Genomic DNA, 23,305 nt, shown 5'->3' on the forward strand with positions numbered 1-23,305 from the left:
CGAGGCGGAGACGTACAGTACGGGCCCGCACTGCCGACTCGGGCCCGGTGGCATGACCTGAACACGGTAGCTCAGAGTGTCCGGAGTCGGGACGTGCACTGGCTCAGCCGCCATCAACACGCGGCCGCGACATCACTCACTCTAGATTGAGGCAGCCGGCATAGATGAAGGAGAGCCCCCACGGGTAAGCAGGGAGCCAACTGCACTGGGTGGTGGGCCTTTGCTGCTGCAGCCTTGTGCTCGCTGCGATTGACCGGGAAACTGGTGGCATAGTACGGCAGGACAGACCATGATGCGGAAGGATCTGCATCATCTCTGGGAGCTGGCATGGGGCTGCGGCTGACCTGTGCCGTGGGAGCCGCCAGACAACCCCGCAAATCAGCGGCGCATCGAGGCAGGCCTGGGCCTTGTGCAGAGTGAAACGCCCGGAACCCCAAGGTATGGCGGGGTGATGCGGCAGACCTGGGCCCTGCATTGATGGAGCAGTTCGGGGTCCACAGGAAACGACACAAAATTAAGGCAGCCCTCGGCCCTGTCTTGAGGGAGCCGCCTGGGACACATTGACGCAACATGTTGGTGGACCTGGGCCCTGCACTGTGAGACCCGCCTGAGACCCCGAGACCCGACGGCATGCTGATACAGGTCCGGGGGCTCTGTATTGGGTGGGCCACCCGAAGCCACAGGCGCTAGCGGTGCACCGCAGTAGGCCAGTCCCCTGAACTGTGGAAGCTGCCTAGAAGTCATACAGCCTACAATACGTCGCGGTGGGCCAGTGCCCAGCATCGAGGGGGCCGCCCAGATCTCCGGGAGCTGGCGACATACTGCGGTAGGCCTGGACCCCGCGTTGGGGTAGTCGCCCGGGTCTCAGTTGTACAGTGTTGTGATATCGTGGGGACTGCCCACAGGGGCGATCACCAAATGCTGCGAAGCAGACCTGCACCCTGGATTGTCAGAGCCACCTTCTACATAATATATCCTAAGTCACAATACTGTTGCCTGCAATTGTAAAGGGAGAATCGGGCTCTCTGCCCACGTGGTAGCACCGCGCGCACTGCGCTACCAATACTGCACACTGAGAAGAGGATGCACAAGGAGAAGAGGTGGCTCTGTGCCAAGATTGGGGACTGGAAGTCATTGGCAGTAAGCAATGAAGACCTAAAAACCTGAGAACCTGCGGTCCGGCACACTGCCCTGGTGCGGATATTCCCCACCCCTCTGGAATACACCCTTAGACTTAAAACCTAGCACCCTGACTTCAGGATTGAAAGGCCTACTTATGGGTTTCAAGTGCTGTGACCTCAGATGTAAGAAAACGTATATCTGTCGTAATCTGTGCTAGCACTAGCTTACACAGGCTGCCAAGGAAGGACTCTAGTCACAGTTTTAGTTGTCTCCCATGGGTGACATAGTACATGCTGCAGGCCATGGGAGACCCCTGGTGTACCTATGCCTGGGTACCTTAGTACCATATTCTAGGGATGTAGAAGGGTACACTAGTAGCCAATCGGGAAGGTACCCAAGTACCTACCACTGTCAAATTTAGTGAGAAAGCGCAGTGACTGGGGTCCTGATTAGCAGGATCCCAGTCAGCTTAGTCATAAAACAGAATAACACCAGCCACCAGCAAAAAGGTGGGTAACCATGAAAGCAGTTCCTAATTTCCTACACAACACCCCCCCCCCCCCCCAAACAAAAGGAGATGAGACTAACCTTGCCCAGTTGAAATTTCATTTTCTAAGTGGAAATATCTGGAGAGTCCATCTATGTTGGCATGGTTACTCCCAGGTCTATGTTCCACAGAAAAGTCCATCCCCTGTAGGGAAATGGACCACCTCAAAAGTTTGGGTTTTTTACCCTTCATCTGTTGAAGCCATGGGAGGGGCTTATGGTCTGTCTGAACAATGAAGTGAGTGGCAAGCAGGTATGGCCTCAACTTCTTCCGGGGCCCAGACCACAGCAAAGGCCTCCTTCTCTATAGCTGACCGACGTTTCTCCCCGGGGGTCAACCTTCTGCTGATAAAAGCTACTGGTTGATTAATTCTGCATTAAGTTGCGATAACACAGTCCCTACCCCTATCTCAGATGCATCCGTCTAGACAATGAAAGTTTAGGAGCAGTCAGGACTCTGCAGAATGGGAGCAGTGTACATGGCCTACTTCAAGTCATTACTGTCCATTTAACTTTCTTTGGCATTTTGTTGGATGCAAGATCATTCAGGGGGGACACAATGGACCCATATCCCTTCAAAAATCTTCTGCAGTACCCAGTGAGGCCAAAGAAAGCTCTGACCAGAGTTTGGGTAATGGGAGCAACCCAGTCCATTATGGTCTGGATTTTGCTCTCCAATGGTTGAACTTGGCCTCTACCTACCAGGTGACCCAAGTACACAACCTTGTTCTGCCCTATCTGGCACTTTGTGGCCTTGATATGGAGGCCTGCCTTTTGCAGGGTCTCCAGAACATTCCTGAGGTGGACCAGGTGATCCTCCCAATTGGACTAAAGACAGCAATATTTTCTAGATATGCTGCACTATAGGCTTCCAGACCTGTGAGAACTTTGTTTGTTCACTAACCTCTGAAATGTGGCAGGTGCATTTTTCAAGCCAAAAGGGATCCCACTAAATTGAGAATGGCCACTAGAGGTTGAAAATGCAGTTTTTGGCTTGGCATCCTCAGAGTCTGATTTGCCAGTAGCCAACAGTCATATCAAATGTACTAAGATACTTGGCTGAGGCCAGAGTGTCAATTAGCTCGTCTGTAGTAGTAATTGGATGGGCATCAGTCCTAGTGACTGCATTGAGGCCTCTGTAGTCTACACAAAACCTCATCTCTCTATTACCATCTTGAGGTTTTGGCACAAGGACTACTGGACTAGCTCAAGGGCTATCTGAAGGCTCAATGACCGCCACCTCCATCATCTTTTAGACCTCAGCCCTGATGCATTCTCTGACATGGTCAGGCTGTCTGTAGATTTTATTCTTCACAGGCAGACTGTCACCTATGTCCACTTCATGGGTACACCAGGTGGCTTGACTTGGGAGTCAAAGAAAACAAAACAAATGGGTGAACTGATTGAGGACTTTACGGCAATCAGCTTGCTGCTGGTCAGTGAGGCTGCCTGCCAAGGCTGTTTCATCAATTGACCCAACAACAGGGTCCTGAGAGAGGAGATCAGGGAGAGGGTCACTCTTCTTCCTGTCCCTCATCAGTGGCAAAGAGCATTCTCATGTCAGTCCCGTCTACAAAAGCTTTTAGGTGGTTCACAAGAAGTACCCTTTGGAGACGTCTAGGAGTACCTAGGTCAACAAAGTAGGTGACCTCACCTTTTTTCTCAAGGATGGTGTGGTGGGCCACTCCATTTGTCCTGGAGAGCTGCTGGGGCCACAGGCTCTAACACCCTCACTTTCTGTCCTGGCTGATAAACAGTCAGTACACCCTTTTGGTCATTACAAGCTTATTAAAGCTCCTGGCTGGCCACAAAGGTTTTGCTGGCCTTCTTCCTGTACTCAGCCATACGTAAACGCACGCCAAGGACATAGTCCAAAATATCTTGTTTAGGAGGTTTGAGAGGCTGCTCTCAGCCCTCCTTAACCAGACACTATAAACCCCTAACTGGATGTCCAAACAGAAGTTCAAATGGGCTGTAGCCCATCCCCGTTTGAGGAACCTCTCTGTAGACAAAGAGAAGGCAGCACAGTAAGACATCCAATTTTCCCCTGAGCTTTTCTGGGAGTCCCATAATCATACCCTTGAGGATCTTGTTGCACCTTTCAACAAGCCCATTGCACTGTGGATGGTAGGGTGTGGTAAACTTGTAGTTTACACCACACACTTTCCACATGGCAGTAATGTAAGTAGACATGAGATGTGTACCTCTGTCTGTTAAGACCTCCTTAACAAAACCCCACTATGGACTCCCAGAAGGGCCCTAGCCCCTACAGGAGCTGTAGTGGTCCTAAGTGAAATAGCCTCTGGATACCTGGTGGCATGGTCCATCACCACTAGGATGTAACTGTGTCCAGATGCTGTTATAGGGTTTAAGGGACCAACACATATATCCCTACGCTCTCAAAGGGAACACCAACCACTGGGAGTGAAATTAAGGGGGCTTTTGTAGTGCCACCTGACTTACCACTGGATTGACAAGTAAAACAGGAGCGACAAAACTCCTTAGAGTCTTCAGACATGTGGTGCCAGTGAAAATGAGGGACGAGACTCTCCCAAGTCGTGCTTTGCCCAAGGTGTCCTGCGAGGGGAATGTCATGTGCTAGGGATCGAAGAAAACCCATGAACTTCTGCGGTATTACCAACCTCCTGGTGGCACCAGGCTTGGGGTCTCTACACTCAAGAGAACAGAAGCCCATCTTCCCAATAGATCCTATTGGAACCACTGACACTCACTGCCTCCTAAACAGCAGCTTTCTGTCGGAGTTGTTCAAGAGAGGGGCAGGATTTCTGCTCCAAACTCAAGTCTTCCCTGGAAGGGCCCCAGCCACCAAGAACTCTGCCTGTTCCGGTCCAACTTCCTCTGGGCAGTTCCTTCATAGGGCCTGAGGTCATCATCAGGAGACCGACTCACTGGGAGTTTGGGAGGAGGATAATTTGTTACCCTTTTAAGTGCAGTGACCTCAGATATAAGAAAACGTATATCTGTCGTAAGTGGTGGTAGCACCAGCTTACACAGGCTGACAAAGCAGGCCTGCTGTCACAGTTTTAGTTGTCTCTCATGGGTGGCATAATTCATGCTTCAGCCCATGGGAGACCCCTGGTGTACCTATACCCTGGGTACCTAGGTACCATATACTAGGGACTTATAAGGGTACCTCAGTAGTCAATTGGGAAGGTACCAAAGTAAAGCTGTCAAATTTAGGTAGAAAGCACAGTGACTGGGGTAACCATGAAAGTAGATCCTACTTTCCTACACTGTCCATATATTAGCCTGTGACCTTGAAGTCCTTTCTAGAGGGTTTAACCTACTTGATGGTTCCTTTCACACACAGATCTCCCAGAATGAGGGATTTCCCCTCTTCCCAGTGCTTAAATGCTGGTCAGTCCCATAGCCGGCCCAAACTCCAGGTTCTGGTAAATGGGGTAACCAGGGATCGGTAGGAAGTAAACCCCAGATTCCTCTCCACTAAATCACAAGTGTTCTTGATCGTTACTGATATATGCATTATTGGGCCTAGCCTGTCTAGGCAGCCAAAGGACATCCCATAACAGCCACACTACCACAGCTCTGTCCATAAATGATCCATTTCTTATAAGTTTGCTGCATGGTCCATGTCGAAAACATCCTCAAACGTGCCACCTAGGACTTTCTAATTAAGTTCGGGAGCTTCAACCCGTCCTTATCATAAGTACCATTACTTTATAATTTCTATTTAACATAATATAACTCTCTGTGCTGATTTGAGGCCGAATGGGAGAACTCTATACTGATAACCCGGAACACAAGGTACTTCTAATTTACAGATGGGAATGGGTAAAAAAGGTATCCCTGAGGTCTCTTGTCATCCAGTCTCCCTAGAAAAAGTCACGTAACATCTGATGAACTGCAATCATGCAGAACTTTTCCCTTTTGACCAACCTGTTGGCATATCTCAGGTCTATAATGTGATGAAACTCTCAAATGTGGCTCTTTTTCTGAAACCGGTAACAATAGTAAATTCTGTTGTTGTTTTTCAGCTTGGGAACTCTCTTGACATCTCTCTTGTGCAGAAGCATTTTCAATTCTTGAACCAAAGAGTAGTGTGGAATCTCATTTTGTTGCCAGATTTTGCAATTTTCTGCAACCATATGGCTTTTGTGACGTCCTACTACACAAGAAAATGGTTTTAAAGAGCTTCCCCTAAACCAGATGTGGTATGATGTTGGCAGAGAAGGTATAGTTTCTTGCCTGTAACTCCAGCTCTCTCATAGGGGTATTTCCATGATAATCGTAAGCGTAGAATAGTCCCGCCCGCCTGCAGGGATCCCGGAGCACTTTTTCCAACATATCTTAAGTGCTGAAGTTCGCCTTTCTTCATGAAGGCCTTGAAAAGTGACTTAAGAAAATCATAATGCAGTCTAAAGGATTAGGCTACAGAGGTCAAAATTCTTCATCTTGGAGGGGCCAGAAGAAGAGCAACTAAAGCATGAATAACTTTGTAAGATCACAGTAAAAAAAAAAAAAAAATCCTTCACAAACCATTTTGCAATGAGAGACAGAGATGAAGAAGTTCAGGGCAATGTAGCACAGATGCTGCATTTACGAGTAAAGAAAAAAGAAGGCTGTGTCTTTAAGCACTATGTGATCTCCAATATCCCATCATGCTCAGCCAGAGACAATTACCTCTGTTCTTTTTCAAGGATGTACTAGCTGATTAATAGGGGAGCGTGAAATGTCTGTCTACTCCAACGGGGAGGAGGGAGAGTTGCTTATGACTATCATGGAAATACCCCTAAGAGAGAACTAGAGTTAAAGGTAAGAAACTATACCGTCTCTCGTAGGGGATTTCCATGTGTAGTCATAGGCATTGATGAGAGTAGCAAGCCCATCCCCCATGAGGTGGTGGGGTAGATAGAAACAAACGGTAGATAAGTAGTTAAGCAGAGATCTCTGTGGGACACCTGTGCCACTTGAGCATCTGCTCTAGCATCCGTGTCAAGGCAGTAGTACCTAGTGAATGTATGGACTGATCTCCATGTAGCAGCTTTGCAGATGTCTGCCAGGGGAATATTTCCCATCAAGGCAGCAGTGGCTGCCTTGCCTCTAGTGGAGTGTGCTTTGAGTTTGACAGTCAGATTTATTAGCTAGCTGATAACAGCATAGGATGCAAGAGACAATCCGCCTGAAAACGGACTGATTGGAGGTAGCCAGACCTGTGCCAACTGGGCCATGATTGATGAACAATTGTTGAGATTTACGAACAGATTTGATCTAGGTAGAACTTTAACACTCTATTTACATCCAGAGAGTAAAGGGCTCTCTCCACTGGAGAGGATGGACTTTGAAAGAAAGTGGGTAAAGAGATAGTTTGATTTATGTGAAAATCTGAGACAACTTTAGGCAGGAACCTGGGATGGTTCTCACCACTACTTTGGACAAGTGGAAGACAATGTATGGCTCATGAGCACAAAGCCTGAATCTCACTAACTATATGTGCTGATGTTATAGCCACAAGGCAGGAAGTTTTCCAAGTGAGATGTTGAAGTGATGCCTTATGTATGAGACGTGAAAGTACCACGTTAAGCTTTCATGGTGGAGAGGGTCATCTAACAGGAGGAAAAACCTTCTTTAACCCTTCCAGGAAATGTTTGATTACTAGAACCCTAGAGAAAGAGGTTTGAGAAGGAATTTTTCTGTATGATGTGAAAGCAGCTAGGTGGACGTAGATGGAAGAAAATTATAGGCCAGATTTAGCAAGGTGCAACAAATATGGGAGAAGGACATCCTCCTGGCAAGATGTAGTGTCTATCTACCTGCATGAGCATCAGATGCAAATTCTCCTCCATTTGAAGGCATACGCAGATCGCATGGATGGACACTTTGCCTCCTTTAGAATCTCTAAAGATAGCCATACTGCTTTATCTCAGGAGCCATGCTGCCAAACTCAAAGGAGGAGAGGTTGGGGTGTAATAGTTGTCCTTCGAACTTCGCGAGAATGTCTGGCCTGCATGGCAGCCTGAGATGTGGACGGAGCCACCGATGAAGTAGGTCCGGGACCACAATTGCCTTGGCCACTCTTGTGGGATGAGGATCAGCTTGGCTGTCATGGCTGAAAGCTTACACAGGACTGCCGGATCAGAGGAAGTGGTGGAAAAGCGTAAAGAAATGAGTTGGACCAGTCGATCCATAGGCATGCCACAATAACCTTGGATGGTAAAACCTGGTGGCAAAGTGGGTGCATTTTTTGTTTTCTGCTGTGGCGAAAAGGTCTGTAGAGGGTGTGCCCAATAAGCTGAAGATATCTTGAACACTCTCTTCGTTCAGCACCCACTCGTGACTTTCATCGAGAGCCATGCTGAGCACGTCTGCTTGGACATTCTGAACACCTGAAAAGTGAATGGCTATTATTTTCAGATTACTGGCAAGGAGCCAGTGCCCGATCGTCTGAACTTCTTGGTACAGGGATCTGGACCTCGTCTCCCCCCAGCTTGTTCAGGTAGTACATGGTGCTTGTATTATACGTCTGAACAAGCACGGTGTTGATCTTGGTCGACAGATGGAACGCATTGAGTGCCAGGTTAACTGCACGAAGTTTGAGGAGGTTGATGTAATATATCTTCTCCTTTGAAGGCGAAGCGTCTAGCATCTGCAGATGATCCGTATGGGCTTCCCACCCGAGCAGAGAGGCATCAGTCACAATGGTCTGTCCTGTGTCCTGCTGATGAAAAGGAATCCCCTGCAGGAGATTGCTTGGGGAGCACCACCACTGGAGTGAGCTAATGGCATGAATGGATAGAGTGATCCTGTCCTCCCAGTTCCCTGATAACTGGTCCCACTGATCCTCCAAGCACTCCTGGTGAGGGCGCATGTGGAGGCGAACGTTGGGATTCAGAAAGATGCACAAGGCCATCAAGCCGAGGTTTGAGGAGACCCTGCGGACTGCTGGATGGCACATCCGTTGGAGAGTGTGACACTTCTGGAAAATTGATCAAAGTCGTTCCTCTGAAGGAAACACCCTTGCATCTAGCACGTTGATGGTAGCTCCTAAGAAATGCAACTTCTGAACTGGTGTTGACGTGGACTTGTGAACATTTACATGAACACCCAAATGCAATTGAGCTTCTGGGAAGGTGCATGCATTGATAAGCCAGTCGTCCAGGTAAAGATAGACAAAGATTCTGTGTTTTTGAAGATGTGCTGCCACCACAGCCATGCATTTGGAAAATGTCCTGGGTACTGACTTGAGACCAAACGGTAAGACAGCGTATTGGTAGTGGTTTTGCCCCACGACGAATCTGAGGAATTTCCAATGTTTCTTTGCGATGGGAATACGAAAATATGCGTCATGCAGGTCTATGGAGCAAAGCCAGTCTCCCTGGTAGAGCCGAGGGTATATTTGGTGTAAAGGCAGCATCCTGAACTTTTCCTTTCAAATCCATTTGTTTGCAATCCTGAGGTCGAGAATGGGCCTGAACTCTTGTTTGCCCTACTTCAGCACGCACAAGGAAGTACCTGGAGTAAATACCCTTTCCCCATTGACTTTGGGGGACATATTCCACCGCTTTCTTGTGACACAGAGTGTTGACTTCCTCCTTTAGAAAGTCAAAGCGGAATGTGGATGACTTTGGTGGAATGGATGGTAGTGGGGCAGTAAATCTGAGACGATAGCCGGTTTTGACATTATCCAAGACCCAGGCGTCTGTTGTTATGCGTTGCCATTCTGCCAAGTTGAAACGCTTCCCCCTACTGGAGTGGGTAACAGAAGAGGAGGAAGAGGATTCAGGGTTTTGATGTCATTGGTTGTCGGCCCCCTTGGTTAGCTTGCTCGTTCTGTGCAGCACGTGCCCTCTGCTGCTTGCGCTGAGGTTGGTAGGACCTTTGGTACTGATGCAATCTCCTGATCTACCATTGAGGAGTTTGAGCCCTCTGTGAAGGGAAAAGACGGTGGTAGGGCCGGTATGAGCGGCATTGGTTTTTGATTTCTCAAGCCCTATGGCTTTTAAAGTATCCATCTTGGTCTTCATACTTGCCATTTCGTCATCAGCATGAGAGATGAACAGAGTGGAACCCGAAAAAGACAAGTTCTGAATATGCAGCTGAGTGCCCGGCTTTAGTGATGTCTGTTGGAGCCATGCATGTCTGCATAAAGAGACTCCGTGGCAGTAACTGCAAGTGGCAAAAATAAGAGAAATCTGCTGCCGCATTGAGGATCTGGTTAGAGATCATGGCTTCTTCCTGGATGATTTCCCCAAAATCCTCCCGGTGTTCCTTTGGAAGGGGATCCACGAAGTGGAGAATGGAATCTCACAAGGATCGATTATTTCGCCCCAGGAGGGCTGTTGGGCTGGCTGCTTTCATGGATGTAGCCTCCGTGTTGCAGACCAACAAGTCTAACCTTTTATTCTCCTTATCCAGAGGTGACGTGTAGATGAAGACGTGAGATTTAAAGGCAGCTAAAATCATCACGGAGTCCGGGAGGAGGGTCTGCATGCAGAAAAAGCGGATCTTGCTCCAGAGGACTATATTTCTTCTGGAGGGTGCAGACTTTGCTACAGCTGAAGTAAGGTACATTAGCGGAAGTAAAGGCCTCGAGGCCATGGTTGGTGAAGTGTTTCAAAGATCACCAATGTCGATGGTGTTAGAACTGCCATTGGTATATTAAATTTAGCTGCATGGCTAACAAGAACTTCCTCAAAGGTGTTGATGTCATCAATTGGTGAGGAACGTGGTTAAGGAGAATACCACAAGGTAGGAGCATAGTTCCTGGAGGAAGAGGACGTATTCCCATGGTGATGACAGCAGGAACTCAATCTTAATCTGTGGTGAGATCTGTGCTGCAAACTAGAGTGTTGTGATCTAGTAGGAGAACACCCAGATGGATGGCCATGGAGAGAGTGATAGCACGTCCTTCAGCACGATCTCCTAGGAACTGGAGTGGTAGGCACCTTGGGTGCTGGAGAAGGTGGAATGATAGATGCCAGTAGAGCTGGTGGAGGCCAAACTGGAGACTATGGAGCCACAGGAGGTGAAGAGGTTGATAGTATCGGTGACAGAGGAGCTGGCAAGGCAGGCGAGCCAGTAGGAGAAGATACCGATATCAGAGAAGATGGTACCTTTACCAGAGATGGAGACCTGGAGTGAGAATCCGATGAGGAATATATTCCTCTTCTTTTGGAGGATTTCCAAGGTTTCCTCGAAGATGATGCCCTTCTCGACATCGACCTTTGTCATCGTCAACTCGCTTTTGACATTGATAGGCTTCTTGATGTCAACTACTCCCGTCGATATTTGGTTCTTGACATCAAACGTCTACTTCTTGGCGACGGCGAGTCGGAGTCCCTCGACATCGATGCATCTCATGAAGTCCGAAGTGGTGTGAAGGTTTCAACATCACTCGAGTGAGTCTTGAGTCTAGCGTGGACGTTTATACAGCATCAAGCCAGTCATTGACGGTGAGCATGTCGGCACCATACCTCCTCTCGATGTCTTCTGCCTCAGCATCAACCAATAGTTTTTTCTTCCTGAAAAATGCCTCTCAGACCTCCCACAACCTCTGGAGGCTGACAGAAGAGTCCTGGTGCAAGAATTACTTCTCCCTCGCTCAGAGGTCGCACTGGCTTCTGGCGGTCTTCGTTCTTTCTTTCCTTGAAGGAAAATTTTCTCCTCGTCATGCAGGGTTCGCCTGGGAAAAGTCTTGCAAAGGTCACAGGAGGCAGGAAGATGTGAGGATGGTAGACAGATGATACAAACCTCTTTTCCTGCAAGGAAAACACTTCACTCAATACAGAAAGACAAAAGACGTTGAGTGAAGTAAAAATCACAGAAATTTAAAGTTCTATTTTGAAGAGAAAACCAAAAAAGGTCGAGTTCATTGCTCCAAGGGTCTTGTCAGCAGGCGCCAGAAAAAAGAACGGAAGTAACTGCCTAGCAGGTGCATATTTCCTTGTATGCTCTCCTTTTGCCCCTAAAAATGAAGAATGTTGACCTCTATAACCTAATCCTTTAGGCTGCATTATGAGTTTAAGTGACTTTGTAAGGCCTTCATGAACAAAGGCGAACTTCAGCACTTAAGAAGATAAATAGAAAAAAGTGCTCCAGGGTCCCTGCTAGCAGACGGGACTATTAAACGCTAATGGCTATACATAGAAATCACCTACAAGAGAAATTCATTACCTTGGCGGTGCTTCCTTGCCTACAGCAGCAGCAGAATGCTGTTGAGAAGCTTTGCCCTTTAGAGTTTCTTTCTTATTAAAAAACAGCTCCTGTAGCAGTTGAAGTTTTAGTTGATGCAGCAGCTGTTGTCTTTTCCAGAAGGGACCTCTGGAAAAGCTCTTTTTTTATAAAACCCACAAATTTAAGTGCGCTTGCTTCAGTTTTCATATGCTGAAGTCCCTCATCTGTCTCAGAATCAGAGGGAACAACCGGAAAAGCCATAAGTTTACCTTGGTTCTACAGAGTCAAAGATATTCGTTTTAACAATGAAGAACATCTAATGGTAAGTCCCTGGCAGATGTCTTGAGTCAGTCAGCCAAATCTTTTACTGAGATGGTGGTTTGATATGAGATCAGGATTCCTTTTAGAAACTCAGAAAATTATTCTCCATCTTCTCCAAGAAACTTGCCAGAGAAGCATGTAATTGGCGAGGCATGAGATACCACAAAAGCTAGCGGCCATCCAGGAGTGGCATGGACATGGTAGGCGAAACAGTCATCCTCTGCAACTAGAGAGGGTGCAAGCTTTTCTGTACAGGGTTGTGGATCCAGTGAAAGAGATTTGTGAAGAATATGTCTCCAAGTTCTGACCTTCTCATGATAGGTCAGCATCAGGCCTCTCAGAGTCGCAGAGTTAGGGAGACCTCTAGTAGACTCTGATGCCCTAAATATAGACAGGAACATCAAAAGCAAAGAGATGCCAGAGGAGAGGTGCCTTAAACCCTTGACAAGGACTGTCTTGATGTCGAAGATCTCAACTTTGAACTGAAGCGAGAACACTGGTAGGAAACGCCTGAGGGACCAGAGGAGGATCAGACCCGGTCAAACCAGGGACAGCAGAAGAGGGAGATTGCACACCTGCACCTCTGAAGTTAGTGGATCGCAAGGCTTAACAGACAAATGCTTCGCCCTAAGGTGAACTTACTCTCTGTCCCTGATGCACATGTATGGCATATCTTGCACTTTGTGATGGAATGAGAACCTAGAAGGCAGACAATACATTTACACTGTGTTGGCCCTTCAGGACTTCTTTCCTCCACATGAAGGGCATTTACCAAACAGAGGTGAGGGTGAATATATCGGCAAATAAAATCAGAAAAATATGTGCGATATATTTCAGGAAAATGACGAGAACGCTTTCAAAGGTCGAGTGAAGCCCAAAAACAAAAAGGTTGTCACTCAAAATAAGCTTTGAAAAGGCACTAGTGTTCGAGGATCCTTCTCAGGTGAGCCAGAAAAAAACTGCATCACAGATCCTTCTCCGCATTATTGGAAGGGTATCTGCCTAGTAGGCTTCCTTAAAAAGAGCGGTGTCTATTTAGCAGTATATTTGCTCAGCTTATTAGAGTCCCCGTTTTCGTTCAGGGTTGAAAAAATCTTTTTTATTCAGTCGTGTTTTCAGCTATATATGCTGTGTTTCAAATCTGCCTAGTTGGAATTATTTTTTAGGAACAAATGGAGGATATTCAGAAAACGTTGGCACTGATAGGCATGTTTTCTTTTTATACGTTTAATCATTTTTTTAAACGATATTCAAGAGATCCTGTTGTGAGAGGAGATATTCTACTGTTTATGGAGATTAAATAGAACTGTTTTACCCAACAGGTCACTCGTTTATTAGTTTATTAACTGTAAGGGAGTTCATGCCTTGCTCTCCCCTCGCTTACTAATCCAGTCTACAACAAGCAACAGAGGTAATGGTTTGCATAGCAAACAGACATACAGGTCCTACAAATGGCTCTTGCATGCATGATGCTGCATCATGCAGGTCAGTGGCTTATTAAATTATATGTTCACAGCTGAAGTCTGATATGATCGACAGCAGGGTTCTCCAAAGTAGGACCCGGAGGGCCGGATCAATGCCAGGTTTTTAGCATATCTCCATTTAGATAAATGTAGGTAGTTTAAAAATCTGGCATGGATCCGGTCCTCCAGGACCGACTTTGGAGATCCCTGGTCTACAGCTAACGAGCCCAGTCCGTGTCGGCTATCCCAGCCGCCCATCCGTCTGACTGAGATTGGTAAACGGAGTACCCTTAAACTGGGTAACAGTGACATCCGTAGCATAAGCATGGTGTGAAATGCTAAACAAAACAGATAGTAAATCAAAAACGTAAAAACAATGAATTATTTGATTAGCTGTATATTTTGTTGCCATCTAAGTCGGTAGAAAACATTGTTTAAGCAAGGATTTTACATAATCACTTTCAAATGAAATACAGATCCTACAGTTGTAAATTGAAACTGGACTAATGAATCAGTAAACAATAATAACTCACGTACCTTTTCCTGTTTACTTCATTTCCGTTATCACGGTCATGCATTGCCATTTTGTAGCGTCCAAGATCTGGAGGAGTTCTTATGATTGACATCCCTGCTAACTTAATCCTTGAAAACGATAAAACAAATTCGCTTTTTTTTTTAGAATACTGGCACAGAAAATAACAGCCACAATGATTTGTTATGCACACTTCGAAAAACATGTGTTAATAATAAAAATGGTAAAGGTCAGTATCGACCTACAAAATATTGCAAACTGCTAAATCAATGGTGGGGAACACCCATGACATATTATTTGGGCTGAGGGACAACACCTTGTTCAGTATATTATGTCCTCGGTAAAAGTAGGCCAACCCCCTGCAGGACAAACACTTTGCCAATTTACAGTACAGATTACTGAAAGAGGATTAGCTGTTACAAAAGCAAAATTTATATCCCTAGGTAGAAGTTGTTCAAACATGTATATATCATCTTCATCATTGTATATATGGTTCTTTAATAGAAACGCCTTTAGTATCCGGGAGAGCGCCCTAAAGAAATGTAGAGCGCGGTAAGCTCAGATTGCATTCAGTAGCAGATGGCACCGATCTAGGTGGAGGGGCAGCGGGGAGAGGTCGTGAAGAGGGAGAGTGGCGCGGGTTGAGGGGGGGTGGGGGTAGGTTAAATTAAAAGAAAATGTTAACTTATCTGCTTGCCTCGTCCTCCTTACCGCTCCTCCTTGTCACGTGTCTCTTCCTCCCGACGGCAGGAACAGGAAGCACCCTGAAGGCACCCAGGCTTCCCTTAGCCAATCACAACACTGCAATGCCGCGGATTGGTCTGAGTGCTGTGACTCAGCGCTAAGACAGGGCATGAGGGCCTGGACATGCTCTCCAACCAGGCTGTAATGCAGCCTGGGTGGAGAAGAGGGAAAGTGCGCATGACTGGTTTGGGCGGTCCGGCCAAATAGTCATTGCACACTTGGGAGTAGGGGCAAACCCCACCTCGGTTGCTCTGTTAGCGCCACCCCACTTCGCCAAGCTGATGTGCACCAAAAAGGAAAAAATAAAATGATAATAACAAAGTTATTATCATTTTATTTTTTCTCATACTAGTGAAAAAAAACAGTAGGGCGACGCTCCTCCGCCTTAACGGAGGAGCAGCCCCTACTTGCAATAAAGACAGTGGTTCTAGTATATAAACGTCAACACGTTTGCAACAAATTTAAATTAATTTAACATGTGAGCCCAATTATAATACTTCGTGATAATAGGCAAATACATGCAGAATCATGAGTAGGATCTGCACTTATGTTGCCCCCACTTTTTTTCTGATGTTAACAATGGTTTCTGGCTATAGTCTGGCTGGGTCCCTGCTAATCAGGGCCCCAGTCTCTCTGTTCTCTCTAAATAACTTAGAGTGCATACTAGATGCACTAGTGATTGGATACTGCGGTACCTTATGAGCCCCTAGTATATGGTACCCTAGGTACTTCACATGCCTACCAGGGGCTGAAGCATGTATTATGCCACCCCTGGGAAGCAGACTAAATCTGACTCCACAGGCCTGCTACTGCAGCCTGGGTGAGGTAGTGTTAGCACTCCTCACTGAGGTATAGGTTCCTATATCTCACCATACACACACACATAAACCTATCAGTCACCCCTAAGGCAGGCCGCCCTATCAATTCCAAGGGCAGGGTGCTTGGTTTACAATGTGAGGGGGTGCCTCTGCATGGGCAGGACCCCTCTGCAGCTGGCAGAGTCTATTCTCTGTGGCTGTTTGTGGATGCGCTTCTCAGGACACCCCCGCGCCGCACGGCCCCCAGCTGTGTATGTTTCCCCTCGTGTGCCGTAGCTGCCGCTCGCAGCCTGGTTCTGCCGTCTGCCTGCCGTTCAGTCCCCCAGCTATTTCGACTGTTTCTGCGTTCAACTGTTGTACTTTGTGCTTAATTGTGTATAATATTGTTTATTCTGTACTTGTTCCCGCTCTGCCGCCTGCCCCGCTCTCCGCTTCCCGCCGCCGCCGTTCTCGCGGCCACGCCCCCTTTTCCCGCGTCATCCCCGCTCCCGCCTCCCAGCTGCTCCTCCCTCCCACTTGTCCATAAATGGCGACCGCGCGGCGCAGGTGAGTGTGACCTGTTCTCAGGACACCCCCGCGCCGCACGGCCCCCAGCTCTGTGTGTTTCCCCTCGTGTGCCGTAGCTGCTGCTCGCAGCCTGGTTCTGCCGTCTGCCTGCCATTCTGTCCCCCAGCTATTTCGACTGTTTCTGCGTTCAACTGTTGTACTTTGTGCTTCATTGTGTAAAATATTGTTTATTCTGTACTTTTTCCCGCTCTGCCGCCTGCCCCGCTCTCCGCTTCCCGCCGCCGCCGTTCTCGCGGCCATGCCCCCTTTTCCCGCGTCATCCCCGCTCCCGCCTCCTCCTCCCTCCCACTTAGCCATAAATGGCGACCGCACGGACGCGCAGCGGTCACGCGCAGAGGGCGCGCCGATTGTGCGCCGAAGGCGCGCCAAAGGCAAGCCCGTTTGCGCCCGTCCGCGCCTGGACCGCACCCAGCGCCAGGACCCCTGGCCCCCGCCGACGCAAGACTACCCGACGGACCTACGACGCCGCCACCCTCAACGCACTCAATGCCGGCCGGAACCCTGCCTGCTACCGAGCCACCCCGAGACGCACCCACGGACCCTTCGCCTGCCAAGCCTGCCGATTCACCTGCCTCCGGACCTGCACCACCCCCGCCAAGTCGAGCACCAGCAGCAACCACCTGAAGTGCATCCTGCTCAACACCCGCTCCGTCCACAGGCACGCCGTGGAACTCTGGGACCTGCTCGATGCGACAGCACCGGACGTCGCCTTTCTCACCGAAACCTGGATGAACGCCTCCTCAGCGCCCGATATCGCCATAGCCATCCCGGACGGATACAAGATCACCCGGAAGGACCGCGTCAACCAGACGGGAGGAGGCATCGCCATCGTACACAAGAACACCAACCGCATCTCGACTAACTCCGACGAAACCTTCACCGCCGCCGAACACCTCCACTTCCAGATACACACCGACCCCAAGACCACCCTCCGAGGCACCCTCATCTACAGACCCCCGGGACCACGCACACAATTCAGCGAAGACATCGCAGACTTCATCGGCCCGCACGCCCTTCCCTCCGCCGACTACATCCTCCTAGGAGACCTCAACTTCCACCTGGAGAACAACAATGACAGAAACACCACCGCCCAGCTGGACAACCTCGCCGACCTCGGACTCAAGCAACTGGTGAACACCCCCACCCACTACGCCGGCCACACGCTTGACTCCGTCTTCTCATCCAGCAAGCACATCTCCTTCAGCCACTCCACCGGACTCCACTGGACCGACCACAGCTGCGTCCACTTCAGCTTCAGAAGAACTACGACCCACCACCACCCGCAACAGGTTCCCCGCCGGAGCTGGAGCAAGATCACCGCCGAGCAGCTCACCGCCTCCCTCAACCAGAACACCCCCACCAGCACAACGGACCCCAACGAAGCAGCCAGCAACCTCACCAAGTGGCTGACCGCCTGCGCCGATGACCTCACACCACTAAAGAACCCTCCCAGCAGACCCGGCAGCAAGAAAACCCCCTGGTTCACCGACGAACTCAAGGAATCCAAGAAGAACTGCCGCACCCTCGAGAAAGCCTGGCGGCTCGACCAGACTACACACAACAGGACCGCCCTCAAGCACGCCACCCACAAACACCATCAGCTGATCCGCGCCACCAAGAAGTCAACACTCAAAGAACGACTGGACAACAACACCCACGACAGCAAGGAACTCTTCAGCATCGTCAAAGAGTTCTGCAACCCCAGCGCCGGAAACAACGACATCACTCCCTTGCAAGACCTCCGACTCACTCGCCTCGTTCTTCCACCGCAAGATCGCCGACATACACAACAGCTTCGACGCACAGACCACGCACCCTACCACCGAACCAACGCCCGCCACCACCACCCTCTGCAACTGGACCCCGATCAGCACCGAAGACACCACCCGCACGATGAACTCCATCCACTCCGGATCACCAACCGACCCCTGTCCCCACCACGTCTTCAACAAGGCCAACTCCGTCATCGCACCCCATCTCCGGGACATCATCAACTCCTCCTTCCACACCGCCACCTTCCCGGAGAGCTGGAAGCACGCCGAGCTTACCGCCCTCCTGAAGAAACCAACGGCGGACCCCACCGACCTCAAGAACTACCGTCCCATCTCGCTCCTTCCTTTTCCGGGCAAAGTCATCGAGAAGACCGTCAACAGACAGCTCGCCGCCTTCCTCGAGACAAACGGATCCCTCGACCCCTCGCAGTCCGGATTTCGGGCCAACCACAGCACCGAGACCGCCCTAATCGCAGCCACCGACGACATCAGAACCCTGATCGACAACGGGGAAACAGCGGCCCTCATCCTCCTGGACCTCTCTGTGGCGTTCGACACTGTCTGCCATCGCACCCTAGTGAAACGCCTCAGCAACATCGAAATCCGAGAGAAAGCACTGGAGTGGATCATCTCGTTCCTCGCCGGAAGAACCCAGAGAGGCCGCCTCCCCCCGTTCAGATCCGAGGCCACCGAAGTCATCTGCGGCGTACCACAAGGATCTTCACTCAGCCCAACCCTCTTCAACGTCTACATGAGCCCCCTCGCAGCCATCGCACGCCAACACAACCTCAACATCATCTCCTACGCCGACGACACCCAGCTGATCCTCTCCCTCACCAACGACCCCACCACTGCCAGAACCAGCCTACACGAAGGGATGAAAGATGTCGCCGTCTGGATGAAGAACAGCCGCCTTAAACTGAACTCAGACAAGACGGAAGTCCTCATCCTGGGATCATCACCCTCCGCTTGGGACGACTCCTGGTGGCCCCCGGCCCTGGGCACCGCTCCCAAGCCAACGGACCACGCACGCAACCTGGGCTTCATCCTGGACTCCTCCCTGTCGATGACCAGACAAGTCAACGCCGTCTCATCTTCATGATTCAACACCCTGCGTATGCTCCGCAAGATCTTCAGATGGATCCCTACTGAAACCAGGAAGACCGTTACCCAGGCACTCGTCACCAGCCGACTGGACTACGGGAACACCCTCTACGCCGGAACCACAGCCAAACTTCAAAAAAGACTCCAACGCATCCAGAACGCCTCCGAACAACTCATCCTGGACATCCCCCGACACAGCCACATCACCGGACACCTGAGAGACCTGCACTGGCTCCCCGTCAGCAAGAGAATCACGTTCAGACTCCTCACCCACGCACACAAGGCTCTCCACGACCTGGGCCCCAAGTACCTCAACGACCGCATGACCTTCTACACGGCCACCCGACAGCTACGATCGACCAGCCACGCCCTCGCCACCGTATCACGCATCCGCAGAGCCACCGCCGGAGGAAGATCCTTCTCCTACCTGGCAGCCAAGACTTGGAACTCCCTCCCCACCCACCTTCGGCGAACCCAAGACCACCTCTCCTTCAGGAAGCAGCTCAAGACCTAGCTGTTCGAGCAGTAACTTACCCCCCTCCCCCAGCGCCTTGAGACCCTCCCGGGTGAGTAGCGCGCTTTACAAATGCCGTGATTGATTGATTGATTGATCATATACTCTTAAGTGCATTATCACCCAACGGTAAATGCTAACTTTGGAATGACTGCATCAAAACATGTCGTGTTTGGTGTCAAACAACTTGGAATCATACCCCCACACCAGTAACTGGTGTGGGAGTATGATCCCACCCTTCTAGAGGGGACGACATGTACCCACTGTGGAAACACAGTAGAAATCTGAAAGAGCCCTGGCATCACAAAATGGATGCCACCAGACAGACACTGGGCTGCCCTCCTGCTGCTGACTGAAACTCGCAGTGGAGGAGGCCCAACAATAGGCATCCTGTCACAGGGAAGTGTCACCACCTTCCAGACAGGATTTAGTGTATTGGGGCTGGGTGGGTGCACTCCTAGAGTGCTTTGAAGTCCTGCACTGGGGGAGCAGTAGGCTCCTCTGTGCATATGCCAGCTCAAACCGGTTCAGGGGCTACCTGTCCCTGCTCTGGCACGAAACTGGACAAAGGAAAGTGGGTGTAACCACCCCTGACCCTCTCAGAGGAGTGGTCATAAAGCTAGTCCCTCCCTTTCTTTCTTTTAGTATAAGATAGGGAACCCTTGCCATTGCAAACTAGATATCCCTTGACGACGCTTTACAAGAAGAATCCTGGCCCTTCGACGTTCCACTACCTTTGGAAGGCGGAAGAAACTCCCTTGGAGTCAAGGAGTGACTCCCCTGCTTGGCAGGCACCAAAAACTCTAATGAACGGTCGCAAACTTTCCCGCTGGAGTCTGAAGTCCCTGCAGCCCCGGAAGTGGATTTCCTGACTTCTCGACGGCCATTGTGAGTCCCCAGCAGAGCTGAGGCGAGTGGACCGCACGAGTGACAAGGAACAGCAATACCCGGGTACCGTGCACTATTGTCGAGTGCAACCCCTTCACGACATTCTACGAACTTGTGCATTGGACCATTTGTGGCCCAAGCCTCCAGCAGGTTGTGCACCGAAAATCAGAGGCCTACCCCGTCCCGAGTGACCATGGGCACCTGTAAAGCATTCCCTCACGAGGCGTCTTCGCGATCCTTTGCCCGTTGGCTTGTGGGTCCCCTGAAGACTTTCTGATCGAACCAAAGGGCTTCCCTGGTTGCTCCAGGCCTGCCCTCACTTACCCTCGCTGGGTGAGTTCCTCAGATCTTGCTGGTCTGCACCACTGACTTTATTCACTTTCCACGAGACTTGCTGTTGCCAAGGCTTGTTGGCTCCAATCCGGTTGCCGACACCGAAGTAAGCTGCAGACGTCATGGGACACTCCGAATCCAGCTGCTGGTCATCGTCGATGCCTCCTGGTCCTCGTGAGCGAAGAGTCAAAACACCCTTGATCCCCTGAAATCGCCCGACTTCCGTGGGCATCCATCTTCCTGGCCCTGGGTCACTGGCATGTGACTGTGAACACTGTCACTTCTGCTTTCAGGTCATCTTCATCTTAAATCCAGCCTTGGATTCCACCGGACACTTCTTCAGTCTTCGCAAGCAGCATCTCTTCTTTGGCTTCCATAGAAAACAGCGCCGCGACCCGACACCAAAAGACACCTATGCACCCGGCTTCCCTGGGTGAGGTAACTCGTGCACTCCGGTGCCCTAGTGTGTGTTGGCCCTCGAATTACTTGGGTTCAGCACACGCAGGTATCACTGCAACTGTTTAACTACTGAAACAAAGTTATTGGTGGCCAGGTCTCACAAAACAGACCAAAGCTTTTATACTTAAGTGCGACATCTGTCAGCAGATGAAAGTTTCCACCATAACACGTCCACCACAAACACGGTTACTGATATCAGACAGACCTCTCGCATGTGTCTATTTGGACCACTGCAACCCCTTACAATCTGATGGGGCTTAAAGGTACTTCCTGGTGGCGGTGGATTCATGTTCTAGATTCCTGTGGGTGTGGCCTCAGTGCTCAGCTGGTCAGAGAAAAGATTGTGGACAAAAACATATTTGGGACATCTTACAGAGCACCTGTACCTGTCCTGCTGTCAAAGGAACAAGAACAGTACTTCTTCTGCCTCTTGATGGCAAGAAAGAAAAGGGATTCATCTCAATTGATCTAATCAAACCACACTATGTGGCCGATCCTGAATAGTAGGACGCGTGGGCATCTCTTCTCGCTAACATACAACAGGAAATTCAGAAAGAAAGAATGATAACCTTTGAAGATTCTACTCTACAAAGTGAAGGAGTTACCAACAATGGAATGGAACTTGTACCTGTTGAAATGGAACAGCAACAAAACACAAATGAAACACAGATCACAATTCGGCGGAATATCGAAGTCTATGTGAATATGCCTCTAGAGGAGACATCTGTCAGTTCTACAAAACCTGCTGAGCTACCAAAGATAGATTAAACTGCATCTAGTTACTTCTTCGATTGTGATACTTTCTCATTGTATTCAAGGGAACCTGAGTCTCCGCCCGTTCCTGTTTCTCACAAACAACAACTTTATGATTTCTATCTTTGGCTGAAAAAAACGTACTTTGTTTCTCCGTGGCTACACCTCTAGATTGCAATTGGTCTACTGTTCCTAGTCCTCTGGATAGGTGTAGTGAATGTCTTTTTCCTACTCCTGAATGGACATTACCTCCCAGAACGCTATGCAGCACAAAATGTGAGCTTGGTACTGAAACCACATGCATTATCACACGTGAACAAAGAGACCTGTCCTTAGTAAACATTACAGCAGTTCCCGAAGAAATAGATTTGGACAGAGTTTTTTTCAATGTATACGGTTCTACTGAACTTTTAAAAATACCACACTTATTTAAAATGTCTTTAAATGATATCATTACCAGTCAGTACTTTCTCTGATGATTGGAACTTTGAAACTTTAAAAACTATGCTGTCTGATTTAGAAAAATCTAAATGACTACGGTCATCGTTTCTTGTACAAAGCAAGTATCTCACGTAATGTTTTCTCTTACCATCAACGGGAAGATTGCCCAACACCGCTGAAAGGTTGTTCATCAACATTTGCACAGAAGTTTGCTTATTTTTCTAGGTTTACCACTTCAGACCTGACATCTTATTATTATAAGCTTACATCAACATCTGCAAAGAAAAATATGCTCACTAACACAAAACAGATATACTCTGCTTTCTTTATTTCCCAAATGTCTTTACGGGGGTTCGACTTTTGGAGGGACACTATAGAAACAAAATCTGTCTGGGAGACTAAAGATTGGCAAGTTCAGTGAACTTTGGCCTTATTTAGAGCATGCCTTCATACCACATCAAAATATCTTCCTGATCAACACAGTGCAAGAAACTTCCTGTTTTGGGCTAGCCAAGGTCAAGCACTTGAACACTGCGGATTCCCTCACTTTCACACTTAGTGGTTTGGCAAAATTATACATCATTATGTAAGAATACACTAGATGCCATACTATACAATGGTTCTTACAATTCATTAGAAACCAATTGGAAGGGATGGTTGATTTGGCCTATTGACACAAATAGGTGTCAGTCAAGATTCAGGGGTACCCCCAAAGGGTTTAGTATCCATAGGCCTGACAAACGCTATGTACAACAAGAACACTTGGTGGTGGTGAC

The 23,305-nt window shown here is 49.0% G+C and overlaps 1 protein-coding gene across 1 annotated transcript in view; it reads right to left on the reverse strand.

Annotated features, from left to right (window-relative positions):
* The window catches only part of LOC146801653 (beta-1,4-galactosyltransferase 3-like), a 745,947-nt gene that overhangs the window by 61,773 nt on the left and 660,869 nt on the right, over positions 1–23,305 (reverse strand). Inside the window, exon 6 of the mRNA XM_085621135.1 lies at positions 14,142–14,246. Within this exon, the coding sequence (XP_085477261.1) occupies positions 14,142–14,246 (105 nt within the window). The remainder of the gene's footprint in view (positions 1–14,141; positions 14,247–23,305) is intronic.

Source organism: Triturus cristatus, chromosome 8 (genome assembly GCF_964204655.1).
Source record: "Triturus cristatus chromosome 8, aTriCri1.1, whole genome shotgun sequence".
NCBI classification, from domain to species: domain Eukaryota; kingdom Metazoa; phylum Chordata; class Amphibia; order Caudata; family Salamandridae; genus Triturus; species Triturus cristatus.